This window comes from Macaca mulatta, chromosome 4 (assembly GCF_049350105.2).
Source record: "Macaca mulatta isolate MMU2019108-1 chromosome 4, T2T-MMU8v2.0, whole genome shotgun sequence".
NCBI lineage: Eukaryota > Metazoa > Chordata > Mammalia > Primates > Cercopithecidae > Macaca > Macaca mulatta.
Window position 1 is genome coordinate 142644266 of NC_133409.1, and position 24871 is coordinate 142669136.

The following is a 24871-nucleotide window of genomic DNA, read 5'->3' on the forward strand; positions in this document are numbered from 1 at the left end:
CACAGAAGAGTGTCCAGCATTTAGTGCATGCTCAATGTTGGCTGTCATTAATGATGAGAAGCTTGCTTTGTGTTTTTATTCATACTATTAAACTTAAGTTTTTATGGAAATATGGCTACAGAGAGAGCTTTTTTTTTTTTTTTTTTTTTTTTTTTTGGCAAGGAATATGAAGAGCTGAGAGGGGAGTACAGTGGGCTCAAGAGGGTAAAGCTCATATTAGGAAATGTGGTCAGTTCTGATTATGTAGCCAGGTATCAAAATTTGTAATATGATGGAGTTGCTGAACCAGGACACAGGCTGTCAGAGGTATTTCATTAGCAGTCAGTTCGGCTGAGATCTGTATAGTCACCAAACATCAAACCATCACCTTCCATCAGCGAGGTTGTATGTCCAGACACACTTAAATTATTACAGTATTTCTTGTTACTGAATGGTGTGCATTTCTTTTCTCTTTCCCTTAGGATTATTTTTTCTTCTTTCTTCTAGTGTAAGTAGAGAATAAGGAAAGTTCTTGTTGACTTGGGCTTGTCCTAAAAAAGACTTGATTGTACTCACTTGACCTCCTTAGTGAGCCTTTTCTGTAAACAGTTTTCCGCTGTTCAGCAGAGTTCTGGCAGCTGGGAGACCCCTCAGAGGGAGCAGAGACTAGGTATAAACTTGGAAACTATTTTGGTAGATAGGAAAATGTGGGGAATTTTGGGTCATTTGTTCAGTCTCAACTACTAGAAGAGTACAACAAAAACATCTGAATTAAGCATTTTTCTGCATTTTAATTATTAGACCAAGTCCTTGCTTGATAAGAAAATAAACCCAACAGTAAATCAAACGTATGACGGAAAGACCAGGCATGTTTCTTATCTCTGTGTTCTCAAGTGCTGAAAGCAAAACAGTATGTCAAAAGGCTGATCTTCATTCTTAGTTATGTACTAGACTAATCGAGTCCCAGAAAGAGTAAGGGGATCCGTCCTTTTACTTAGGCAGAAGTTCTTGCCTATTTCTTTGGATTACGTCCCTGATCCTCCTTGTATCCTACACTGTTGCTGTGTGGGACAGGAATCTTGATGGAATAGCCAAAGCCCAGTGCACATGAGCAATCTACGAGTGGTCCAGCTCATCAGCAGGCTTGTATCTTATGAGGTTTTCTTCTGAGCTAGGAGTCCACTTCAGCCTTCCTTCAGAGAAAGTTTCCTAGAATGTATACTTGTGATTAAACTATACGGAAGTTGTTTTCTAAAGAAAAAGCAAGAAGAAAGAACTGATTAACCATTACTTCCAACTTAATATTGTCTGCTAGAAATTTTATGGACACTGGAAATTACAAAGTGCTTTCACTCCAGAGAATGAGTGTATATTCTAGAACCCACAGTGAATTTTGAAATTTCAAAATTTCTGCTATGTATTCAGGGAAAATACAAGTAGCTAAACATTACTATTTTTTAAGCCTCATTAAGTCAGAATTGTAGATCAAGGCCTCATCATGGGTTACAGAGGAACATAGCGACTGTATGAGTATGTCACCTCAGTGTCCATCAAGAGAGGAATCCATAGTATGGAATATTACATAGCCATTAGAAATGAAATACCCCTACTGCATATGCACTGATGGGGAAGCTCATCTGCCATAAATTCTTTAGAAATATAATGCTGTAAAACATTATTCAAAATGTGATCTCATTTTTATAAAAACAAAAAAAGTATAAATGAATATATAGATATAGGTATCTGCTTCATTAAGAATAAGAATAATATATTTCAACTGTTAACAGTGGATTTCCCAAGGTATCAAAATTAAAAAAAAAAAAGTTGTGGGGAATGATGGCAGGGGAGTGGGAGGAGTTTTTACTTTTTAATTTATTCACATCTGTATTGTTTGGAATTTTGTTCATAAATATGTATTTTCATAATATTTTACATGATTTTTTAAAAAATGTATCAGGTATAAATCCTCTGTATATCTGGTGGTTTGAGGCTCTAATCCAAAAGGAAACACAGTGTCAATCAGCAAATAGTGCAAATGACAAGTATCTCTTCACCTAAAGAAACTCCTTAAAAGTAACAGTATAAATTGTCTCATGCTTGTAAATATATAGCTGTCACATGTCACAGATTACAAGAGGTAAAAATGAAATCCAAGGCTGTTCTATGATACAAATCATTACATTTTATCTGAGTGGGCTGATAGTAACAGCAGAAGGGAAATGTGTATATACAGTTTTAAAAGATGCTGAAAGTATGCAAATATTTTCATAATAGTCCTAGAAAGATATGCTGCTGCTGTATTATGATACCAAACATCATAGATACTGATTGTCATCCTTACACCTTCCTTATTAAGAGTTCCATCTCAATATAGAGGGGAACCATGTCCACGGCAGTGAATTCAGTAACGTGAACATATTTGTGTTGAGAACCTAATGTGGGGGACTGGAAGCACAAAGATAAATAAGAGCCAAGAATTTCCCTCTGATACAAAGTACTAGAATGCTACATGGGCACACGGTGCTATGAATAGACTAGGACTTTTTTTTTTTTTGAATCAGGGTCTTGTTCTTTTGCCCAGGCTGGAGTGCAGTGGCACAGTCTCGGCTCACTGCAACCGCTGCCTCCAGGGTTCAAGTGATTCTCCTGCCTCAGCCTCCTAAGTAGATGGGATTACAAGCACACACCACTTTGCCTGGCTAGTTTTTGTGTTTTTAGAAGATACAGGGTTTCACCCTGTTGACCAGGCTGGTCTTGAACTCCTGACCTCAAGTAATCCGCCCACCTAGGCCTCCCAAAGTGCTGGGACTACAAGTGTGAGCCACTGTACCTGGCCAAACTAGGACTTTAGAATAGAGTGGTTGGATGGCCTCTCCAAAGGGAGGTGTTTTGTTTTCTATTTTGTTTTGTTTTAGGATAGGAAAAACAAGATGATTGTAAGCAGAGAGGAAAAAGTTGGTATAGAGAGGAGATGAAGAGATGATTAAGGGAAAAGAGGTAATTAACAAGATAAGCCCTGGAAGAAGCAGAAAGAGAGCCCAGGGGAGAGAATGGTCTTGAGAAAGAGGAAGAATATCATCCAGAATCTGTAAAAACAGGAAGAGGGCCTGAGCAGTGAGGCAGAGATACTCCGAGGCGAAGGACGAGGAAACAAAGGAGTCTGTATGACTTTCTCCATCTGGTGAGAAGTGACTTTATTGACAGGGAGTGAGAGTAGTGGTAGGCGTGGGGACTATACAAAGATTTGGAATAGGCACTGTGAAGAACAGAAGATCACCTGGAATGATTAAAAAGATAGTGGGGCATCACTGAGGTACCAGCTGAGGCTGAGTTGCATGAGTTTTTAGTGAAATTAATTTAAAACACATTCTCATTACTTTTTCTAGCAATGCAGCAGCCAGGCACAGGGGCACAGAAATTCAGAGTGGCTAGAATGGATGGGCTGTAGAAGTCAAATGATTTCTGTATTGAAAGCTTTATGAGAAAATTCACTGGAAATTAGTCAAATAATTGCTTCACTACAAATTTCACTTTGTCAATGTTTCTTTTCCCTTAATTTGTATAGTCAAATCTGTACTTCTGTAAAGAGGTGGGAACAATATCCTGTACTTTAAATGTTAACCAACTAGATACTGCCATTAGAATTTCTAAAACTTCTAGCTCACAGTTGCTTCTCATACGTTATGTATTTTTAGGCTGGAAAAACTAATAACATCCTTTTTGGAAGACCAGGATCCAGAGAGTAGATTAGAGGTTGGTGCGGATATGCGTAAAGTTCATCACTGTTTTCATCATTTAAAGGTAAACTTCAATGTTTCCCCAATAGAAGCCATTTTCAGCCATGTTCAAGCTGCACAAAAGCTTTTCTAGTTGACCAGTTCTTGGAAGGTTAGGATCCAGCATTGCATGTCCAGAAAATGGTATAACCTTTGAACCAATAGTATGGCTATCACTGAGTTTCTTCAGAGATGGTATCTTACTTGCCAATAAATAAACTCAGGACATGGACTTCTAATTCTTTTGCCAGGAATATCTACCTTCTACACAGAGTAAGTTCCATATTTTTTTTTTTAAATCTTTTCAAGCTATATCAAGAGAATTGCATTCTGCATTTTTTCAGCAATTTGATATACCCATGATATTTCAGTTCTTCTCTGCCTTAGGTTTTAATTTTCGTGATGAGGAGCTGGGAACATAATCACTTTTACTTTTAGCTTGCTTGTATTTTTCATACTTCATTAAGATAATAAACATTTGCTGTGAGTTACTAAGGGCCAGGTATAGATAAGGCAAAGTTTAATAAGCAAGTCATGGAGATGACAGATGTTGTAAAGAATAATCACAATGCATGATAAGTACTAGAATAAAAGTGTGAATTAAGTGGAATGATGTATAGAGAAAGGGAAAGGAGTCCAAGAGGAGATAATGTTGAGCAGGCATTTCCCAATTTAGGGAAGAAGAGATAAGATAGGGGAGAGGAGGATGAGGAAGGAAGAGGGAAAGAAGGCAGGTAGAAGGGAGAAAACATGCCAAGACAAAAAAGCAGCTGCATCGCAAAGACAACACGCCTGCGTCGTGCAGGTCACACATGCCTGATGTGTGCAGGGAATTGTTAAAGGAAAAAGAGTCAAAGAAACAAAAGAAATTCGGACTAGAGATATGGACACTAAGCTCTTATTTTATCTTGCAGAAACTATTGAATGACAAGAAGATCTTTGGAAACAATACAGTCTCCAATACAGTCTCCTCTGAAAGCAAAGACCAAGACTGTCAAGAACCATTAAAAGAGGAAGAATATAGAAAGCTACGAGATATTCTAAAACAGAGAGATAATGAAATCAGTATCCTTTCTGAAGTGATGAAGAAACTTCCTCTCTCCTGGTTTGAAAGGAGTAAACAGCTGTCTTTCCTGAGCCACGTGGCTGAGCTCCCTACCCAGCTTCCATTTCACATTGCTTCTTTCCATTGAGAAGTCAAAGATCCCTTCAAAGTATTGCAACTAGTGAAAAAGAGTTTCTATAAAAGAAAAAGATGTGTTTGTTTTTATCCTGACATAGTTACTCTTGCAGGGAACATTTCAGTTTATTTCAAAGTATGAGCCTTTTTACACCATCTTTTAACATTAATTTTTAAAAATATATATTTTTGGCTCCTCTGTTGTGTTCTTTTTGTTTTAGCCCTGAGCCAGTAAGTTAGCTGGTTATCTTTAGCGAGCTGACCGGACACCAGGCTGACCACAGCCTCACCATGGCCCAGAATTTGTGGCTGGTGCGTGGGTGAAACTCAAATGATGGCTGAAAAATGACAAATGGTATTTAGCTTATGAAGAGCAGAGATTGATTTAAATGTAACTTTTTATTTAAAAGCCAGATCTACTGCTTTGAGTTCCACTTACAAATGTTCCCAAATTTGGAAGTGAGTATAGATGAGTGTTCAAGATAGAATTCTTTTTTTTTAGCTAAACTGATCAGTACCAAATAAGACAGAATTCTTACTGGCTCCAGGAGGCAGTGTATCTTGGGTGCTGAAAGTGGTAGTAGCCCATGGGAGCATGTGCTGCCTCCAGTTGTAGACAAAGTGGTTACTTCTAAGGAGCCCTGTGGGGCTGAGTGGACCTCGGGCCTCCCAGATATTTCTTCAGTATTGTTTCTCATTTTATCTTTCAAGCTTCTTGTAAAAAGATTTGGCATTTTCATTACGTTTACAGAATTTAAACATGCACAAGAAATCCTTTCGGTCAGTTCTTTATAAACAGATATTTTTGTTCATTTTTTTAAATTACTAAAAGATAATTTAGCTTCAGCTATTTATGCAAAATGCATGAAAATAGTCTACATAAAGGAAACCCAGTAATAAAGAGGTAAGAACAAACTAAATGGGAGGTAGGTATGTTGCCTGATTAACTTCGGTCTTTAATTTTACTTGAGTATTAGCAGACCCTGTGTGTCAGATTCAAGTGAGTTTTAGCTGGCCAGGGTTCAGCTGAGAATCCCCCTGGCACGCACACACAAACCTTCGTCCGTCAGTGCTGCCCACGGTGTTGTCACCCTCGCATTCCTTTTCCTTCCTCTTACACCATCCATCTCCAGGCATGGTCTCAGCCTGGACCTCAGTCCTGGCCCCAGCCCCAGTACGAGCTCTGTTTCTTTTCTTGGCCTTGATCCTAGTCTAGGATCTTCTCCTTTAAATACTCCTACCAACTTCTTAATCCCCTTCTGGGCTTATGAATATCTGTGCATATAGGAGGGATGAAATGAGGTATGACAGAGAGAGAACAGTCCAAGCTTGTTCCTATATGTTTGTTTTAAAAAGAGAGTGAAAGAGAGATATCCATCACCTCCCCTCCTTCACTGCGGTGAATCCAGGCATTGCCGTTCATGTGAGGCTACCCTAGCTTCTTTACTGACTGTCAGCAATTCAAACAGGGCTCCCTCCATCTGAGACTCTTATTCAAAATGATGGTGTGTGGTAGTCAGAGTGGAAAGAATACTGTACTTCAATTCATACCTGGATTGAAATCCTAGCTCTTCATTTATTAGCTCTGTACCTACTCAGTGACGTTGCTTTCTACTCTTCAGGAGCAGGACCATAAGACCTGCTGAGAAAAGCCCATAAATGCTTTGAGCACTGCAGAGTGTGATATAATTGGAGTTATGACTATGAAGACAATGAGTAAGCTCAGAAGAAGGAAGAATAGCAGCTAAGATTTAATCCTCTCAAAGCTGTGCTTATCAAAGACCAACAACCAAGAAAGCCTCCTGAAATCTCATAGTTACTCAGAGTCGGGTTGGTGGATGTTTTCATATCTTTCTTCGTAGAATGCAGAAGGCTAAGACTGTGACACAACAAATGGGAAAGATATGGCTTCCAGGAAATAAAGTGTTTACAATTGAGTTTATGAAAGACAGTAATGCACCCCAAATGACTGCGAACAACATCAGATCTTCTTGGAAAGAGAGTGAAAATGATGTCCTGTCAGTGACATCCTCAGCTTGAATAAAGTTCACACACCCCTTCACAAAATATATGACAGGGGGATTCATGACCCAGCAAAGTGCTTGGCACAAAGGCCATTCCCATAAATGGGAATGGGGAGGACAAGAAGACAGGGGAAAGGTGAGAAGAAGGAAGGCAGCACAGAAGATAGATTCGTATTGTGATCTTTATGAAATGTACGTCAGAACGCATCATTATTCTGATTCAAATCTTCAAGGGACTTCCCATGATACTAAGAATGAAACCAAACTCCTTGCGCTGGTTTACAAGGGCCTGGGGGATCTTGCCCCGCCCACCCCATTCCCTCCCCCACAGACCTCATTTCTCATGCCTCGTCCCACGTGTGCTAGGTTTCAGTCACAGTTACTTTCTTGTTGTTCTTCTAACACGAGGTTCCTCAGCCTTGACACTATCAACATTTGTGGCTGGATAATTCTTCATCTCGGGAGCTGTCGTGTGCATTGTAGGATGTGGGATCACAGGACTGCAGCATTGGGAGCCACTGCTGGGCCTGTTTCTCTATAGGGATTTCACCATCTCCTCTGCATAGATGTTCTTCCTCTGGCTGGTTCTTCTTATGGCTCAGATCTCACCTTAAAGGTCACTCTTAGGCCTTTTGTAGCACCCAATATAGAGCAGCTGCCCAGTCACCCTTGACCTTCTTCACATTAGGTATCTGGCATTCTGATATTGTGTGTGTGTGTGTGTGTGTGCATGCGTGCATGTGTGAGACCTCTTTCCCCAGTAGGATGTCTGCCTCATGAGAGCAAGAAACTAGTCTGCCTTGTCATTGCTCTATACCGATGCCTAGAACAGGGCCTGGCATCTATAGCTCAAGCTCCAACAAATATCACTGAATGAGTGAGTCAGTGGATATTGCCATCACAGTGTGTGAACCAATGGAAGTATGTGATGACATTGGTAATCAGTTCCATACAAAGAAGAGCAGCATGTTGGGGCAGAGCCCTGTTCTTCTCTGTGGTGTTAATTCTTAGACACTAAGAAGCTGTGAGCATTTTTGGTAAGTACCTGTTGTTTTGGGGCAAGGAATGGAAGCCACATCAGAGAGAGCAAAACTGATTATGCTTCCAGAAGTCACCAACTGGGAGTTAAAGCTGAGGAGGAAGGTGAAGGTCATATGACTTCGTGCTGCTTGTCCAAGAATAAATATCATCTGGGTACCTCTCCCCCTTTCTAAGTAGCAGTGCTGTCTCTCTCCCACACCAGACCACATTTAGACTCCCATTTTAATGAGTCTTCTCTAGCGATGCAAAGGCATTGAATTCATCTTACCCCATATGCAGTTAGAGCTCTGAGATTCTCAATAGGGGTTATAGTCTTTCCGTTTAGTGGATTGGACAAAAATCTCTTAGAGTTCTAGGCATCTTGAACCCAGAATGAACAGTGAAGTGGGGTAGAGGGGAGTGGTTTTATCCTTTATCATCAATGGTCCTGGCATATCTCAATGGCCCACAAAAGGTGCATTTTAAAATGATATGTCTATGCTAATAATTTGCTGCTTTTCAGTTCCATTTGAGACCAAACATTAGTGGCTTAAAAAGCCCCCATCTAAATGTACTCTACATAAGCATGTGTTGAGCTTGGGGCGCTCTGGCTGCATCTTTGTCACTGCATTGGCCACCAGGATGAAGACGGCTGGTCTGCCAGCTGGGTGGGTTTCGCCATTCTCCCCTTCAGCTCTTCTGCTGCCTCCTGAGCAGGTGCGTGCTCAACCAGGGGGCTGATACGTATACATAGGCTATGTAAGTAAATTCATCTTTTATCTGGGAAGATGTATATATAGCCTATTATCTACTACTATTCAGCCTTGAAGATGTATACATAGCCTATTGTCTACTACTATTCAGCCTTCATTTGACTTTTTGTAAGTGCTTTCATGAGATTGTGAAGACGTACCTGGTTTACACTCAGAACATTTTAAAGACCTTGGGTTTGCTAATTTTTCATATAATGGTGCTATATTGAAAGAATGTCCCCTAAATTGTCCATAACTATATATGGGGCTTCAGAAAGTTGAAGCCTTCCTTCAGTCAGTCTTTACCACATGATAAATAGCAAATGTTAGGAACATTAATGACACTTAGGACATTTGTGTTTTGATTACTATAAGCTAGCATCAGTCATTCAATCCTTAAGTCAAGTTTCAGATATCCTGGTCAACATGTTAAAAAAAGAAAAGAAGAAAGCTCAGGAGGCCCTCCACTTGGCTGGCATGGATAGACGTGAATTCAGACACTCCCAGAGCCCACCCTTCCCCCCGGGAAACCCAGAAGAAGGTCAAAGGATGCGACTATCCTCAGCTCCCTCACAGGCCCAGGACTTCAGCATTTTGGGGAACAGATCCAGTTTGCTCCACAAGAAAACAGGTCAGTTGACTAAATTTCCAATATTTCTCATTGTCTGTAATGGATTTCCATGTAGCACCCCTTAGTTTTAAATGTATCGGGACAAAGGCTCACACAATTTATTTGTTAGAGTTATTTTTTATAACTATCAATTGTCTTAAATGAAATACCAGTTTCCCAAACTGATGACTGAACCGAGAAGAACCAAGTATGAATTTTCACAGAATTCAGTGGTAGAATAGATGGGTTCAGGGTAACCGTAAAAAAGTTAACTTTAGAGAAAGGGAACAAATAAGATCCGATATTGCTGATATGATGACAATGCAGTGTTTATTTCTAAATTCAGATGAACTATGTGCAGGAAAACTATCTAAAAATATTACCGGGCTGGGCACGGTGGCTCACGCCTGTAATCCCAACATTTTGGGAGGCCAAGGCAGGCAGATCACGAGGTCAGAAGTTCAACACCAGCCTGGCCAATATGGTGAAACCCCATCTCTACTAAAAAATACAAAAATTAACCAGGCATGGTGGCGTGTGCCTGTAGACCCAGCTATTCAGGAGGCTGAGGCAGGAGAATGGCGTGAACCCAGGAAGTGGAGGTTGCAGTGAGCCGAGATCAGGCCACTGCACTCCTGCCTGGGCGACAGAGTGAGGCTCTGTCTCAAAAATAATAATGATAATAATAATATTACCACATCCTTAAGTGACAATAAATTAATAAAACTTTGTCAGATAATAGCATTTGGCAGGGTTGGGCCAACTCAGAGGCACCTTTCCTGTTTCCAGCTTTTGAAAGGTGTGTCAGTGTCCTGCTGCTACAGACTGTGCTGGGAGCCCAAGTTCATTCGCATATGTTTCTATTAGGCCAGCAGAGCATGATGTGCACTCAGGTGACTGATGCCTTTCCCTTAAAGACATTGAGGAACCAGACCTATGGAATGTCCTAGAACAAATGGGTAAAGCCCTTCCCTCTTTGGCAACATAAGTTGAAATTTTTTGGATAAACATGTGTTGGAATGGACTACCTGACACGCATGGTTTTCTGAAGGATTCAGCCTGGGAATAATTAAGCAGTATGGTGCTCACTAAGAAGCACATATTTTAGTTAAGACAAGATTGAGAAGCATAGAAATATATTTTGTAACATTACAAATCTTTATCTCTTAATTCCATATCTCCTTGCTTTGACTATTTTTTCAGCAACACAATAGAATGAACTAGAAATCCCAGGACACCAAGCATGCTGTTTTTACCGTTTATCATGATGGCAGTAGACAATGAAGATCCATAATTCCTCCCTGTGATAGTTTTCTATACATCTTTGCTGGTTGGGAAAAGGGGGCCATCTGGATTGCTGAATTCAATGATTTATTCATTTATTCATTCCTCTTTCATTCAACAAACATTTATAGAGCACATCCTTTGTTTTAGGCATAGTGCTAATTAGTATTATTATGGCCACAGCTTACAGAGTCCTTATATACATCAGGTACTATTCTAAGTTCTCTTCCTGGATTAACTCATTTAATCTTTATCCTATAAGTTCTTGTTTTATTCCATATTACAGAGGAAAACATACATGGACAAATACAACCTCTGACCTCAGTATGTACAGATTGACAGGGAAGAGAGCCACTGAACAACCGATTACAGAAATACACATCTGTGTTACCGAGAAAGCACATACCAGGAACCCAACCTCCAGTTAAGACCAGAAAAATCCCAAAAGTGGGGTGAAGGTAGAAATGTGGCTAGAAGGAATATTGCAAGCAGAGAGAATCAATGGCATGGATAGCTTTCCAGGCCATTGTGGTGGAAAGGAGCATTTTAGGAAGTACAAAAGCCAGGTGTGGTTAGGATCTGGGGAGTGAAAGGCTGGGAAAACAGGTTGATTGACATGGGCAGAAGGGACTGCAGAGGACGCTAAGACTGCATGACCAGTTAGGAGGCTATGGCAGCAGTCCAGGCCAAAGGACAAAGATGATAAGAGAGAGGCAGGGGCATCAGAAGCGTTTATGAGGTCGAGTGGACAGGGACCCGTGGCAGATTGGATGTTGGGGGTTAAGGGTGAGGATTGGCCCCCAGGTGTCTGGGTGGCTGGTGAGGCTTTTCATGGAGACAAGGAACAGTGAGTGCCTTCCCTGGCCCCACAATTTCCCCAATTGACATTGTTGGTTAGAGAGAGCATGGGATTGGCATCTCTGCTGAAATAAAATAGGTACTCATGTTAGAACCTCATGGCTTATGATAGAAGGGGACCACTGTTTACTGGCCTTTTCCAAAGACACACACTATTGTACCCACGCATAAATGGTCTCAGATATCACTGCCCAGCCCCTTGTTGTGTGCCAGGCCTTTTCTATTTCTATGTCTTCTTGCCCACACCATCTCCCTTCTCATAATTCTTCTTCCCCACAGCATCTTATAATCACTCTCCTTCCTTATAATTATAGTCAAGACTTTCAGTAACTCTTTTCCTCCCTTGATATTGCTATTGAGACAGACTAGAGTTTTGTTTGGAGAATGAATAAAGTTTACTCGAATAGAAAATCACTGAAAAAAGAATGGAAATTTTTTGTAAAATCCTAATACAAATGAGGTTAAAGTTTTGGAGAAGAGCCTTCTATTTGAAAGGGTTTTTGAGTTGTTTTCGCTGTCTTTGGATATAGTTCTACCAATAACTTTAAACAGAGGTAGGCTTACAAATGGAATGATAATGATCTCACCATTTGGGGGAGGGACGATTGGGGAATTTTTTTTTTTTTTTGGCAAAACTACACATAGGATGAAAATTGTTGTGGATGAATAAGGCGGCAAAGCAACAGGTAATGGGGTAGTTCATTACAATATTTAAGATTCTAGGAGCTGATCAGTCTTTATTATTCCATTGTTTTATATATAAGAAGCTTGTATAAACTAAACCAAATATAAAAAAATTAATAAGTATGTTGTTTTGAAAGTATTTCTGCCTTATGTCAGTGTTAATGGTTTCTATTAACTGTCCTCAGGGCTGCCTCTAATGCAGAAAGTAAGTAAATCTGACCATCTCTGAAACTGTTGTGAAACTGTCTCCCCTTTGACAACCCTCTCCCATCTCCCATTCACCTCCGCTTTACCGCTTTATGCTGAAAATAACCCCCTTCAAATTAGAAAATGAAACCGAATTCATGGGTCCCTAGAGAGCCCTCCAGTCATTGCGCAAGCAACCTGACATGGCCAAGGAAGGTTAGGGGCTCTGGGGCTTTTTGTTGTTGTTTTGGAGTTTAAATGTCTGTTTTGGTTTCATTGAAATAATGAGAGGGATTGTTCGGCTCCATAGTTTGCAAAGAGTTGTATTGTTCGCTTTAAAATAGGAGGAGTTTAAGGGTTGGCGTTTTTTAAAAATTTCTTTCTGTTTTAGTTTTCTGACTGCCTGTTCTAAATAGTCACCTGGAACCAGTCAGTGTTCTGAGAGCCCTGATGACTCACCACCTCCTTTAACTCTTTGAGATGCCAACAGAACCCACTCATCACAGATGATGCCATTGGCATTCTAAAAGGTGAAATGAAAGCCAAAGCTGTAGCCTGGAGGTTCCAGACCCTTATCTCCTGCTCCATGAGAATTTGTTGAGTCCCTGCTGTGTGCATAGAAAGGCCCAGGGTGCACGTTGTAGGCAATGCCATGGTGAACTGAGAATGGGGCTCTGCTTTGGGGAGCTTACATTTAAACAGTGGAGGCTGGCTTTCTACCCAAAGAGCAGAGACTGAAATATCAAGTCCTCTAAGCAGCAATTGGAAGAAACACTGTGTGAATTCAAAGGAGTAGGAGAGGATTTAATAAGTAGATTGAGAAAAGCATTACAGAGCAGGTGACATGAAAGTTAAATCTCAAAGGATGGGCAGAATTTGGACATTCAAAGGTGGGTAGAAGAAAGAACATTTCATAACATTTAGTCTTAAAGAATAATGTGAGCATTTGTATGTCTTCTTAAGAGAAATGTCTATCAGGTTACCCTTTTTTTTTTTTTTTTTTTTGAGACAGAGTCTCGCTTGGTTGCCCAGGCTGGGGTGCAGTGGCGCGATCTCGGCTCACTGCAAGCTCCATCTCCCAGGTTCACGCTATTCTCCTGCCTCAGCCTCCTGAGTAGCTCACTGCAAGCTCCATCTCCCAGGTTCACGCTATTCTCCTGCCTCAGCCTCCTGAGTAGCTGGTACTTACAGGTGCCTGCCACCACACCCGGCTAATTTTTTGTATTTTTTAGTAGAGATGGGGTTTCACCATGTTATCCAGAATAGTCTCAATCTCCTGACCTCATGATCCACCTGCCTCGGCCTCCCAAAGTGTTGGAATTATAGGCGTGAGCCACTGCGCCCGGCCAAGTCACCCATTTTTAAATTGAATTATTGGTTTTCTTTCTATAGAGTTATTTGAGTTCTTTATACATATCTTATCTATTTCTGATATTAATCCCTGATCAGATGTATGGCTTACAATATTTTCTCCCAATTCATAGGTTGCCTCTGCACTCTGTTGTTTAATTTGTTCTGCAGAAGCTTTTTATTTTGATGTAACCCCATATGTCTGATTTTGCCTTTGTTGCCTACAATTTGGGGGATCAAATCTAAAAAATTATTGCCCAGATCAGTGTCATGTAGTTTTTCCCCTATCTTTTCTTCTAGTAATTTTTCAGTTTCAAATAAGTTTAACTCTTTAGTCCATTTTGAGCTGATTTCTGCATATGGTGTGAGATAAGCATACAGAAGAAGTTTTGTTCTTCTGCATATAAATAGTTTTCCCAACACCACTTACTGAAGATTCTCTCTTTCTCATTGTGTATTCTTGGCGTCTTTGTCAAAAATCAGTTGAGTCTACATGTGTGGTTCATTTCTGAGCTCCCAATTCTGTTCCATCGGTCGATGAGTCTATTTGTATGTTAGGACCATGCTCTTTGTTCTTTTTACTCATGATAGCTTTGGATATTCAGGGGGTTTTGTGGTTCCATATGAAATTTAGAATTTGTTTTTTCTGTTGCAAAGAAAAATGATTTTGGAATTCTGATAGGGAATACAGTAAATCTATAGATCACTTCAGTAGCATGGACATTTTAACAATATTTATTCTTCCAGTTTATGAACAGATATATGAAAAAATGTTCGATATCACCAATCATTAGTGAAATGCAAATTAAAAACCACCATAAGATACCACCTCACACCTGTCAGAATAGCTAGTATCAAAAAGACAAAAGATGACAAGTGTTAGGGAGGATGTAGAGAAAAGGGAACGCTTGCACACTGTTGGTGGAAATGTAAATTAATACAGCCATTGTCGAAAACTATATGGAGGTTCCTAGAAAAACTAGAAGTAGAATTACTGTATGATCCAGTCATGCCACTTCTGGATTTGAAATCAATATGTATCCAACAGATTTGAAATCGAGACGTCAAAGAGATGTCTGCATTCCCATGTTCACTTCACCATTATTTACAGTAGCCAAGTGATGGAATTAACCTAAATGTCCATCAACAGATGAATGGATAAAGAAAATGTGGTACATACACACAATGCACTACTATTCAACCTTTAAAAGGAAAGACTTTTTGCCATTTGTGACAATACGGATGGAATTGGGGAACGTTATACTAATTGAAATAAGCCAGGCACGGAGAGACAATACCACATGGTCTGACTTATACATGGAATCTAAAACAATCGAACTCAAAGGAGCAGAGAGTAGAATGGTGGTTACCAAAACGTGGGAGGAGGGGATGAGGAGATGATGGTCAAAGGGTACAAAGCCTCAACTAGATGGGAGAAATATCATCTTTTACGTTGAGATATATTGTACTGCATGGTGAATATAATAAGTAATGCACATTTCAAAATTGCTGACAGAATAAATTTCAAATATTCTGACCACAAAAAAAGATAAGTATTTGAAGTGATGGATATGTTAATTAGTGTTATTTAATTATTCCACATTAAATTCATAAATCATGGCATCACTTTGTACCTCATAAATATATGCAATGATAATTTGTCAATTTACAACTAAAATTAAAAGTTAAGAAAATAATAATATGAGCAAAGTCTTAGGAGCAGGGACACAAGGAAACCCGTGTGGAGTTGACAGGAGTATTTGTTTAGCCAGAGCTTTGGAGGTGTACAGGAAATCAGAAGAAATAAGGCTAGAAAAATAAGTGGGAAATTGCTAGAATGGTTGCCTTAGGGAGAGGGAGTAAGGGAATAGATGGGAACTTCTTTTAACTTTGTATGCTTTCATATTGTTTTAATTTCTTACTTTTCTTTATTGAATAAGTGGAGTCATGTTATGGAAATCTTTGAATGCCAAGCCAGGGGACTTTTTTTTTTTCATTTGGTTGTAAGAGAACCACCAAAGTGGAAGGGGCTATGGTGATAGTGGTGCTCTGGGGAGGTATTTTTTAAAAGAACTCTTTGGAGTATATTGGAAATGAGGTGCCTGGAGAGCAAGTAAATGGTTTAGGAGATGTAATAGACCAGGGTGGGAGTAATTAGAAACAAAGAAGAGGAGAGGAACATAGGGATATAGAGTGGAGGGAGCCACTTCTTATGCAGTTCTTCATGGCATAAAGGAGGGCTCTGCTTCTCTCTCTTCCCAGGTTTCTCAGTACTCCTGGCACTTAGATGCTAATTATGCAGCTATAGACACAAGAAGAACAGGGGATCTGGTGCTTCCCTAGGCTGCTGCCTCAAACCTTGAGTCAGTTCCTTGAGTTTGTTTTACTGTTGCTCAAAGAGTTGCTCTCAACACCAAAACTACTATATTAAGCCTTTACAAACTACTTACAAACTACTTTTTGTAAAGGCTTAATATACCCAATCCTCTAATAGGTTTAAAAGAAAAGCTCCAGGAGAAGTTGATAGAGGCAAAACTCACTCATAAAGCAACCAGAGAAATAGAATAAAAATCACATTGTTTCTAAGGTTCTCTCCAGCTTGCTTTGCTGCAGGCCTTAGGCACAAATGTCTACCTCTGCTCTTCGAATCTCCCATGATCCCTGTCATCCGCTCTTTTGGAACTGACCACACTTTCATCTTTGTGTTTCCTCATAAATGCAATTAAAGAAGCAACCAGTAAATGGACCATTGACTTCTCTATAGTTCTGTTGTCAATTGCCACTTCTGCAGAGCACAGTACTGACCAAACAGTTATCAAGGTTTATTCCAGGTGCTACATCAGAGAAATGCATCTTTGTACCCTGCCCATTTGAAGGGTATATGGATTAGATGAAATGAACAAATGATACCTGACAAAGAAGGGGTTGTGGGGCGGGAGGGGGGGCAGAGTGAGAGAGAGAGAGAGAGAGAGAATGTACACATGAGAGTGAGCAAGTGCACAGATCTCTGCTTTCTGGTGTGAATATTTGTTTTTATCTAGTAGTCTTTGTGATCCCATTAAGGTCTTCAACTTCAAGTCACCATCTATGAGCACCTCAGGAGTTTTTAATCTTGTGGGAGAGATAAACAGGTAGATGGAACTGTCTTTCGGTGTAATAAATGCAGAAGAAAAGGGCCTCGATAGTTGAGGGTTTCTGCAAAACAGTATTCCATTCAGTCATCAATTCCACACTCTTTGGAGAAAAGGGTGTGATCAGAACAAAAACCACAGATTCTAAGTTTGTAGACGATTCAAACTAGAGGTATCAAAGAGACAGAAAGTAAGCTTGGTAAAATGCATACCTATTCCCCATGGATATTAAAATTCCCCAAGGTGACAGCTGGGATGGAAATATAGAGGAAGCCCATGACTCTGGTATCCAAGTAGCCAGTGGCAGCAGGGAAATGACTAGAAGGGAGGTCTGCCAAGATCAGTGACGAGTAGAGGGTAAAGGAAGAGATAGCTAAGTGGAATGAATCTGAAAGGGAAAAAGAGTTGCTTGTATTGTGTTATTTGCTTGTTTGTTTATTTTCAACAATACAAATGAGTGTTGTTCTAGAGTCACCAAGAGAAAGTAGGTAGAATCTAGACCAACATTTCCATTTTCCCATCTAGTTGTAGGGGGAATCATATGCTCATTTTTCTCAGTTTGCCCTGAGGTTGGGGAAAACGCTTTATTTATTTATTTATCTATCTATCTATCTATCTATCTATCTATCTATTTATTTATTTATTGAGATGGAGTCTCTCTGTGTCACCCAGGCTGGAGTGCAATGGCACCATCTCGGCTCACTTCAACCTCTGCCTACCAGGTTCAAGGGATTCTCCTGCCTCAGCCTCCTGAGTAGCTAGGATTATAGGTGCCTACCACCATGCCCAGCTAATTTTTGTATTTTTAGTAGAGACGGGGTTTTGCCACTTTGGCCAGGCTGGTCTCGAACTCCTGGCCTCAGGTGATCCATCTGCCTCGACCTCCCAAAGGGCTCGGATTACAGGTGTAAGCCACCACGCCCAGCTAAAAGGCTCTATTTATTTTCAGTTATGTCTATAAACTAGGATGAGTATTGCCTACTCACGAAAATGAATTCTTCAAATAGGAGGGATACCTTCAAACACTTCTGGGGGCCAGGTATGGTAGCTCTTGCCCATAACCCTAGCACTTTTGGAGGCCAAGGCATGGTGGTGCATGCCTATAGTCCCAGCCACTTGGGAGGCTGAGGTGGGAGGATCACTTGAGCCCTGGAGGCAGAGGTTGCAGTGAGCTGAGATCATGCCACTGCACTCCAGCCTGGGCGACAAAGTGAGGCCTTGTCTGAAAAATAAAATAAGTAAAAAATTTCTGGGGAGAGGGCACTCATCTCAGGCCTGGTAGAGAACCCTAACCAAACAATCATAGAAGACAAATTGCCCAAAGTGATTTACTTGTAGGCAACAGAAAAGTTAACTATGGTTCTGGGCATGGGAATCCTATCTTTTGGCTCTAGGATAAAAGATTATAAATACTAAGCCTGAGTCAGAACACAGATAATTTTCATTTTATTGAACATTGCATCCCCAAAATTGCCAGTGGATTATTTTGAGCTTAGGTTGCATTTCCCCGTATATAAGTAGGTTGGATTCCCCAGGGAGCAAAGTCTGAGCTGGATGCTTATTAGGGAGTGCCCCTGGGGCCAACACCTGTGGAAGTGAGAAGACAGGAGCAGGACTTAGAGGATGGAGAAGATGAGCTGTATTGTAACTTTGCCAGCTGACAACGGCCTCAGTTGACCTAACAAGGGGCTCTGGAGCTGGGTAGGCCTTTCAGAGTTGTCCTAAGCTATGGCAAGGGGACAGGGCCTTTCCACCCTCATGGTGGTCAGTCATGGGATATAGTCCTGCCCCTGTAAGGAGCATGGCTTTAAATGAGGCAGTTTTTTTTCCAGCTGAGAAAATCCCCAGATAGGCTTGACAGTGAGGACTTTCCTGTAACATGCTCCCCACAGCTGGAGGAATACGCCCTTTATTCTTGAAGGGGTGTCTGGATGGCACATCACAGTATCTAGCACAGCCATTAAGATTTCCAGGATTTCTAAGATACCAGCATAGTCCCTAATTTAGCTGAATTATTTAACTTTAAAGCCCACAATGTAATTCTATAGTAATATGGCCCATAAAGTTGAATAAGCATAGGAATTATGTAATCTAATCACTATTTTTAACATTGTTTTCGTGACAAAATATATACTGCATTTCTACTTTGGATGCCAAGAGCACAAGCCCTGTCAAAGGACAGAAGGTCCCTCTCTCTCTCACTCTCTCTCTGTTTCCCTCTCTCTTTCACACACACACACACACACACACACACACACACACGCACACACACAGCCTTGCCCAAACTTTGGAAATAAAGCATTATTCTTTCGCCAATCCTGTATTTACTCTGTGAAACACATGAAGTACTATGCTATTCTAAATGAGGTGCAGAACATAAGACATTCTACTACAGGAGCGCTGGGAAGCGTAAAGAACTGTCCTTCACTAAAGGAGCAGTGGCTCCTATTCATTCATTTAATAAAAATTCATTGAATTGAAGCTAGGTACCAGAAACTGTATGAGACGTTGGAGATTAGAAGGTAAATGAGACCTGGTACCTGTGTTAAGTGGCTCACAATCTCAAAGAGCACCTATGGTACACAGATGTACAGGGCGCCCTGGGACATGGAAAACAGATGCCAACTATTCCCAGATAGGTTTAGGAAAACCTGTCTGGAAGAGGTAGCAGTTGAACAACATCTTCAAAGAGTAATCTCATATATATATATGTATGACTATATATATTACATATATATGGCAGAGTAATCATATATATGATTATATAGATATTACATATATATATATATATATGGCAGAATTAATAGGGGAGAGAAGTAAAGAAGAGAGCACTGAGGCCTAGGGAACTTCTCAAGCAAATGTGTGGAGGTGTAGGACACACAGAGGGTCTGTGATGTTGCAAAAGCATTTGGTTGGGTTGGATTGTAGAGCTTGCGTAGATAAAATGGTGCTTAGCAAGAAGCAAAGCTAAAGAGAGACCAGTTCATGAGATGCTTAAAAGCCATGCCTTTGAATTTAGAAATTTATTTTCTTGGCAGTGGGGAGCCATTCTGGCTTTTTAACAGAAAAGTTGCATGGCCCTATTTCTGTTATTCAAAGAGCACTGACAGCAATGTGCAGAGTAAATTGGATACGGGAGGGAAGGTAGACAGGATGTTGTAACAGCAGTCAAGCTACGTAATTATAAGGACCTTGACCAAGCCAGCCACGGTAGGGACTGAAAAGATGAGACAAGCATTTAAGATACATAGCAAAGAGAACTGATTAGAATGGGAGTAAGACGAATAACCTAGGATTACACTCAGGTTTCTGAGCGGCCATAGTGCCATTTTCCAAGAAAAGTAGGTTTGGAGGGAGGGTTGATTGGTTAAATTGTGCATATGTTAAGAATGAGCACGAGATGGGAATGTCTATGCAAGCGAATGTATAGCTTTAGCACTCAAAGCAAAGGCTTAATTAGAGAAACGAATGGATAATTGACTGTTGTAGCCACGAGAACAGATAAGGGGGTCCAAGGCTTGAAATTGCCTCAGTTATAGTTTCATTTCTATAGAAACTTAGAGGGCTAGCCAGGAAAAGAGGAAAAGAGGACCAAAGGCAGAATGCTTATTAAGGAGCCCCAGTATTGACAGAGTAGGCTGAGGCAGAAGATCCAGCAAAGGAGAACCATGAAAGGCAAAAGAGAGCTGGGCAAGAGAGCAAGATCTCAGAAGCCAAGCTACAGGTTGAGTTTCAGGGAGATGGATGCGGTTCACAGTACTGGACATTGCTGAGTGGTCAAGTAAGATGAGAACTTCAAAGAATCTGTTGGATCTGGGTGGAAAGTGATCCGTGACTTTTGCCAAAGCAGTCTCAGAGAGTGGAGGGGCAGGCAGAAAGCTCACTGTAACAGACGGACGAGTAGGAGGTGAAGCAGTAGAGACAGAAATGGTCACCCAGATCAATGGAGATTAAGGAATTTTGAGGCTAGAGTTGTTAAATGGAGTTCCTTTGTGGGTGCTGCAATCATTCAAGATATTGAGAGGAAATGAGGTGGGTAGGAAAACTGTGAGCTAGGAGCCCAGGTCAGCTGGGGGCACTGGGTGATTTTTTCACTCTTTGAACCAATATACACAGGGCACCCTTAAGTTACATCATTGGAGAGAGTGGGTAGTGGGACTGAACAGTACAAATCTCAAAGGAGGGATAGTTTTTGATTCTGAAATGGTATCTGGGAGCCAGAAGAAGGCCAACACTGTGTCTGGCCCCTTAGAATAAACATCCTCCACTTGATAGGGCTCCAGAGAAGGCAATGTCCTTGAGGGGAAAGTGAGATGTCAGTGAAGGGAAGAGGCTGAAGGAAAATTCCATGAAAATACGGAGCATGTGTGAGAGTGAAACTGCAGTGGAGTGAGGGTTCCAGAGAGCAGAGTGGGGCAGGTTCTCAGGGAGGCTAGCAGTGGAAGGAGGAAAGGGTGGGAGGAGACAGAGGTGGGGCAAGGAAGTAGAGAATAATATATGAGATGACAGTTGCCTGGAGGGTCTTGCATTTTGTGGGTGGCCAAAGATGACAGGATAAAAGTCATGGTAAGATTGATTATCCTTGAGGGTACAGGCCTGGTAAGTGCAGCAGATCTAGTCTCTTATTGGGTTTTTAATGATATGCTTCTGAGAATTCCCTTTGAAATGAACTCTTCCTGGATGATGTGGTAGAAGGGGGTGGAGGAGATCAGCTGGCTTCTGGAATATTCCACCCTCATTGAAATCACAGCATCCTGTGGAAGTTGGAACCAAGGTACTGCACGGAAAGACTTGGGAAGAGGTTGGAAATTATCTTTCTCCAGTAGATTTTTCCCCACATTTTTAGGGGGGCAGTTGGTATGGTCCTCACATACTCATCTCTTGACAACCCAGTTTGGCTCCGGAAGCTGCAGCAGCTCTCCTAGGGATGGGGGCACTGACTTGGAGGCTGTTCCTAAAATAGTGGCAACAGTTTTGTGGCTTCATAGATATGGGTCACTCCTAAGTCGGATGTTTATAAAATTGGTGTTGTATCTCCTAAATTCTAAGTTCCTAAATATGTCTTCACTATTCAGAGGCCTCCTCAGAGCCCACTCTAGAGGTAACATACAGACACTAAAGCAAGAGCAATAGAATTAGATCAAGGAGATTCTTTTTCTGGTCTGTTTGATTTGGGTCAAACAGAGCTGAGAATGCTGAAACCTCCTATCTGAAAATGTTAACTGTTACTTCCCTCTGACCATAATGTAATCAGACTTCATCCTGTGATGAGAGACAATAATTACACTGAGTAACAGCATCTGCCTTCACCCTGGAGTTTGAGAATTCCATCAGCACTTCATTTTTCAAATTTGATTTTCTGGGATTTATACCAACAAAGATGAAAATGGTTTCTGTCAGTGTATTCAGTAGGGAACGTATTTTGGAAACACAATAGATGAACTCTGCCTTTGTTTGCAGCAAGAAAAACCATGATCTTTATAAAACATCTATCAATTGCTCTGACAGCCCAAACCAGAATTTACCACTCCGCTCCTATGACAGGTTTAGCTGGTTTTCGTGTTTATGATTATGTTATCAATATTTATTACAATCAGTATATGTGTGTGAGGGAGAATGAGTGTGACCGAAAAGGCCATCTTGGAAGCTAGAAGCCTTTCTCCACTGTGCACATGTGAAGTTTGTCTTTTGATTAGAACCTCAGTCTTTGCTTGAAAAGCCCTCCGTCACCCGTTACATTGCCTTTTAACCTCCCTCAGCCAGAAAGCTTTGCTCAGACATAGCACTGCACCCGCTCTAACTGCAGTTCAGGCTGATTTCCCTCCTCACTTTCTGATTCCCTAATTTCTAGTTATGCAACACTGACTGAAGCTGCGCTTCGGTGAATCTGCTGAGTTCTTAGCTTTTGCTTATTCTACTTCATTTTAGCGAGCAGAGGTTTCTTGGAGATTCCACAGCTGTCCCTTCTCCAAACATCTTGGGCCTCAGAGAATTGTGTGTTGTGTTGGGCACTGTTCTGACCCTGATAGACAGGCTATGTGCTCCAGTTGGAGCTGCCAGATTTATTCAACAAAAATAGAGGACAGTTCAATCTGAATTTCAGATTAAAAAAAAAAATTATTTTTTCCTCTAAGTGGGTCTCTTGCAATATTTGAGACACACTTGTACCAAAAAAATTATTCATTGATTATCTGAAGTTCAAATTGAACTTGGAATCCTGTCTTTTACCTTTAACCCTCGTCCTGTCCTTTTCTTTCGTGATGTTGCCATGGAAAAGGGATTCATAGCTAGTCTCTAAGAAACTGCTCCAGAAGAGGAATAGGGAAGTCTATGTGGATTCATTAGCATGCATGACCTCTGCAGGGCTTATTTATTTATTTATTTGTTTGTTTGTTTGAGATGAAGTCTCACTCTGTCGGTCAGGTTGGAGTGCAATGGTGCAATCTCGGGTCACTGCAACCTCTGCCCCCCGGGTTCAAGTGATTCTCTTGTCTCAGCCTCCCAAGTAGCTGGAACTACAGACGTCCACCACCACATCTGGCTTATTTTTGTATTTTTATCAGAGACGGGGTTTCACCATGTTGGCCAGGCTGGTCTCAAACTCCTGACCTCGGGTCACCTCAGCCTCCCAAAGGGCTGGGATTACAGGCGTGAGCCACCGCGCCCAGTCAGCTTCTTTTTGGGTTTTTTTTGTTTTTTTTTGTTTGTTTGTTTGTTTGGAGAGGGGTGGGATGTGGGAGAGTTGATCTTCATATCATATGAACACCAGACATGGCAAGTTTCTACTCTTCGTTCCTCATCCATATCCCTTCCTAGACTGGCAGAATTCCAGGTTTTGGAACCAGGAGGGAGACAGGGCTGTTAGAGTATGTAGCATTTCTCAAACCTTTGCCTCAGAATAGCTGTCAACATGTCATAAGATGCTTATGCTCTGTAAAACACTGTAGGAAAACCTGCCATGCAGCATTACCCTTGAACATTTTGTTGCTACATGTACAGTCCTCCTGGTGCTACTGTATCTACCTATTTATTCTTCATATTTATTGTCAATGCCTAGTACTGGCTAAAACCATGACATGATAAACTCTATATCTTGTGAGTGTGTTTCTAGAGCCTAGTCACTTGTACATGGTTATTTTTGGAAATAAGTTTTATAACAAAGACTTTCATCAATAATGTGGCCTGTTCCGCTGGAAGTTTTTCAGATGCCCAGGAATACTCTGTATGTAGTTTCCTCAAGCTGACAAGCTGAAATATAAGTATTATTTATACTATTTACTGTCTCAGTACCCCCCACTCTAACTTGACTAACCATGCAATCAGGCTAGCCTAAGAGTGTTCATGAACTCAATGCAGCCAGACCTAGTAGCTTCCATAGCTCAGATCCATGCATGGTGTCAAATGCTTTTGTGAAGCTAACAGACACAGCAAAGAGATATTGATATTTCACACTGTAGTTTTCCCATCTTCACTGCATGATGAACATCAACTCAAGGCTACTCTGAGTTTTCGGATGATGGGGTTTTCTTCTCCAGTTGTGCCACTGAGATGTGTTTACACATCTCTTTTTAGAAGTTTTATTTCTCTAGAAGTTAACTATTTACCATTTGAATGACCAGAGTACATTTTGCAGCATACAAATGACCTTACCCACAAAAACTCAATGAGTGTCAGACAGTGGTCATGCCAAGAAGTGCCATGGAACAGTTATCTCACCTTTTCAGGTCTTATTAGCAAACAGTTATCTAACTGATGTATAAGCACTGTCTGGATTTTGAATGTATACATGACATCTTTTTCTTTTTTCTCAGTAGAAATGTATATTAGTGATCACAAGCTAACACCCAGCGTATTCTTTTTAAAAGGCTGTAGTATAATACTTCATATTTCAAGTCCCATGTTGCTCAATCATTTTCCCCATAATAAAGTAAAACTCTCAGTAAAATATGTCATTGCAATATTTTACAATCCTCTGATATGACAAGAAAAAGAGCGATTGAACATTTCTTAACCATTAGCCTGCAGTTCTCATCACTT

General features: G+C 40.8%; 1 protein-coding gene and 1 long non-coding RNA gene across 12 annotated transcripts in view; one reads left to right on the forward strand and one right to left on the reverse strand.

Moving 5' to 3' along the window:
- KIF6 (kinesin family member 6) overlaps positions 1-24871 on the forward strand; it is a 389626-nt gene that overhangs the window by 174405 nt on the left and 190350 nt on the right. For all 11 annotated transcript variants that reach the window (XM_015136288.3, XM_078000037.1, XM_078000038.1 and 8 more), the window contains 3 exons: positions 3675-3780; positions 4670-4820; positions 9144-9362. In XM_015136288.3, the coding sequence (XP_014991774.2) occupies positions 3675-3780; positions 4670-4820; positions 9144-9362 (476 nt within the window). The remainder of the gene's footprint in view (positions 1-3674; positions 3781-4669; positions 4821-9143; positions 9363-24871) is intronic.
- The window catches only part of LOC144340361 (uncharacterized), a 221736-nt gene that overhangs the window by 154660 nt on the left and 42205 nt on the right, over positions 1-24871 (reverse strand). The window lies entirely within an intron of this gene.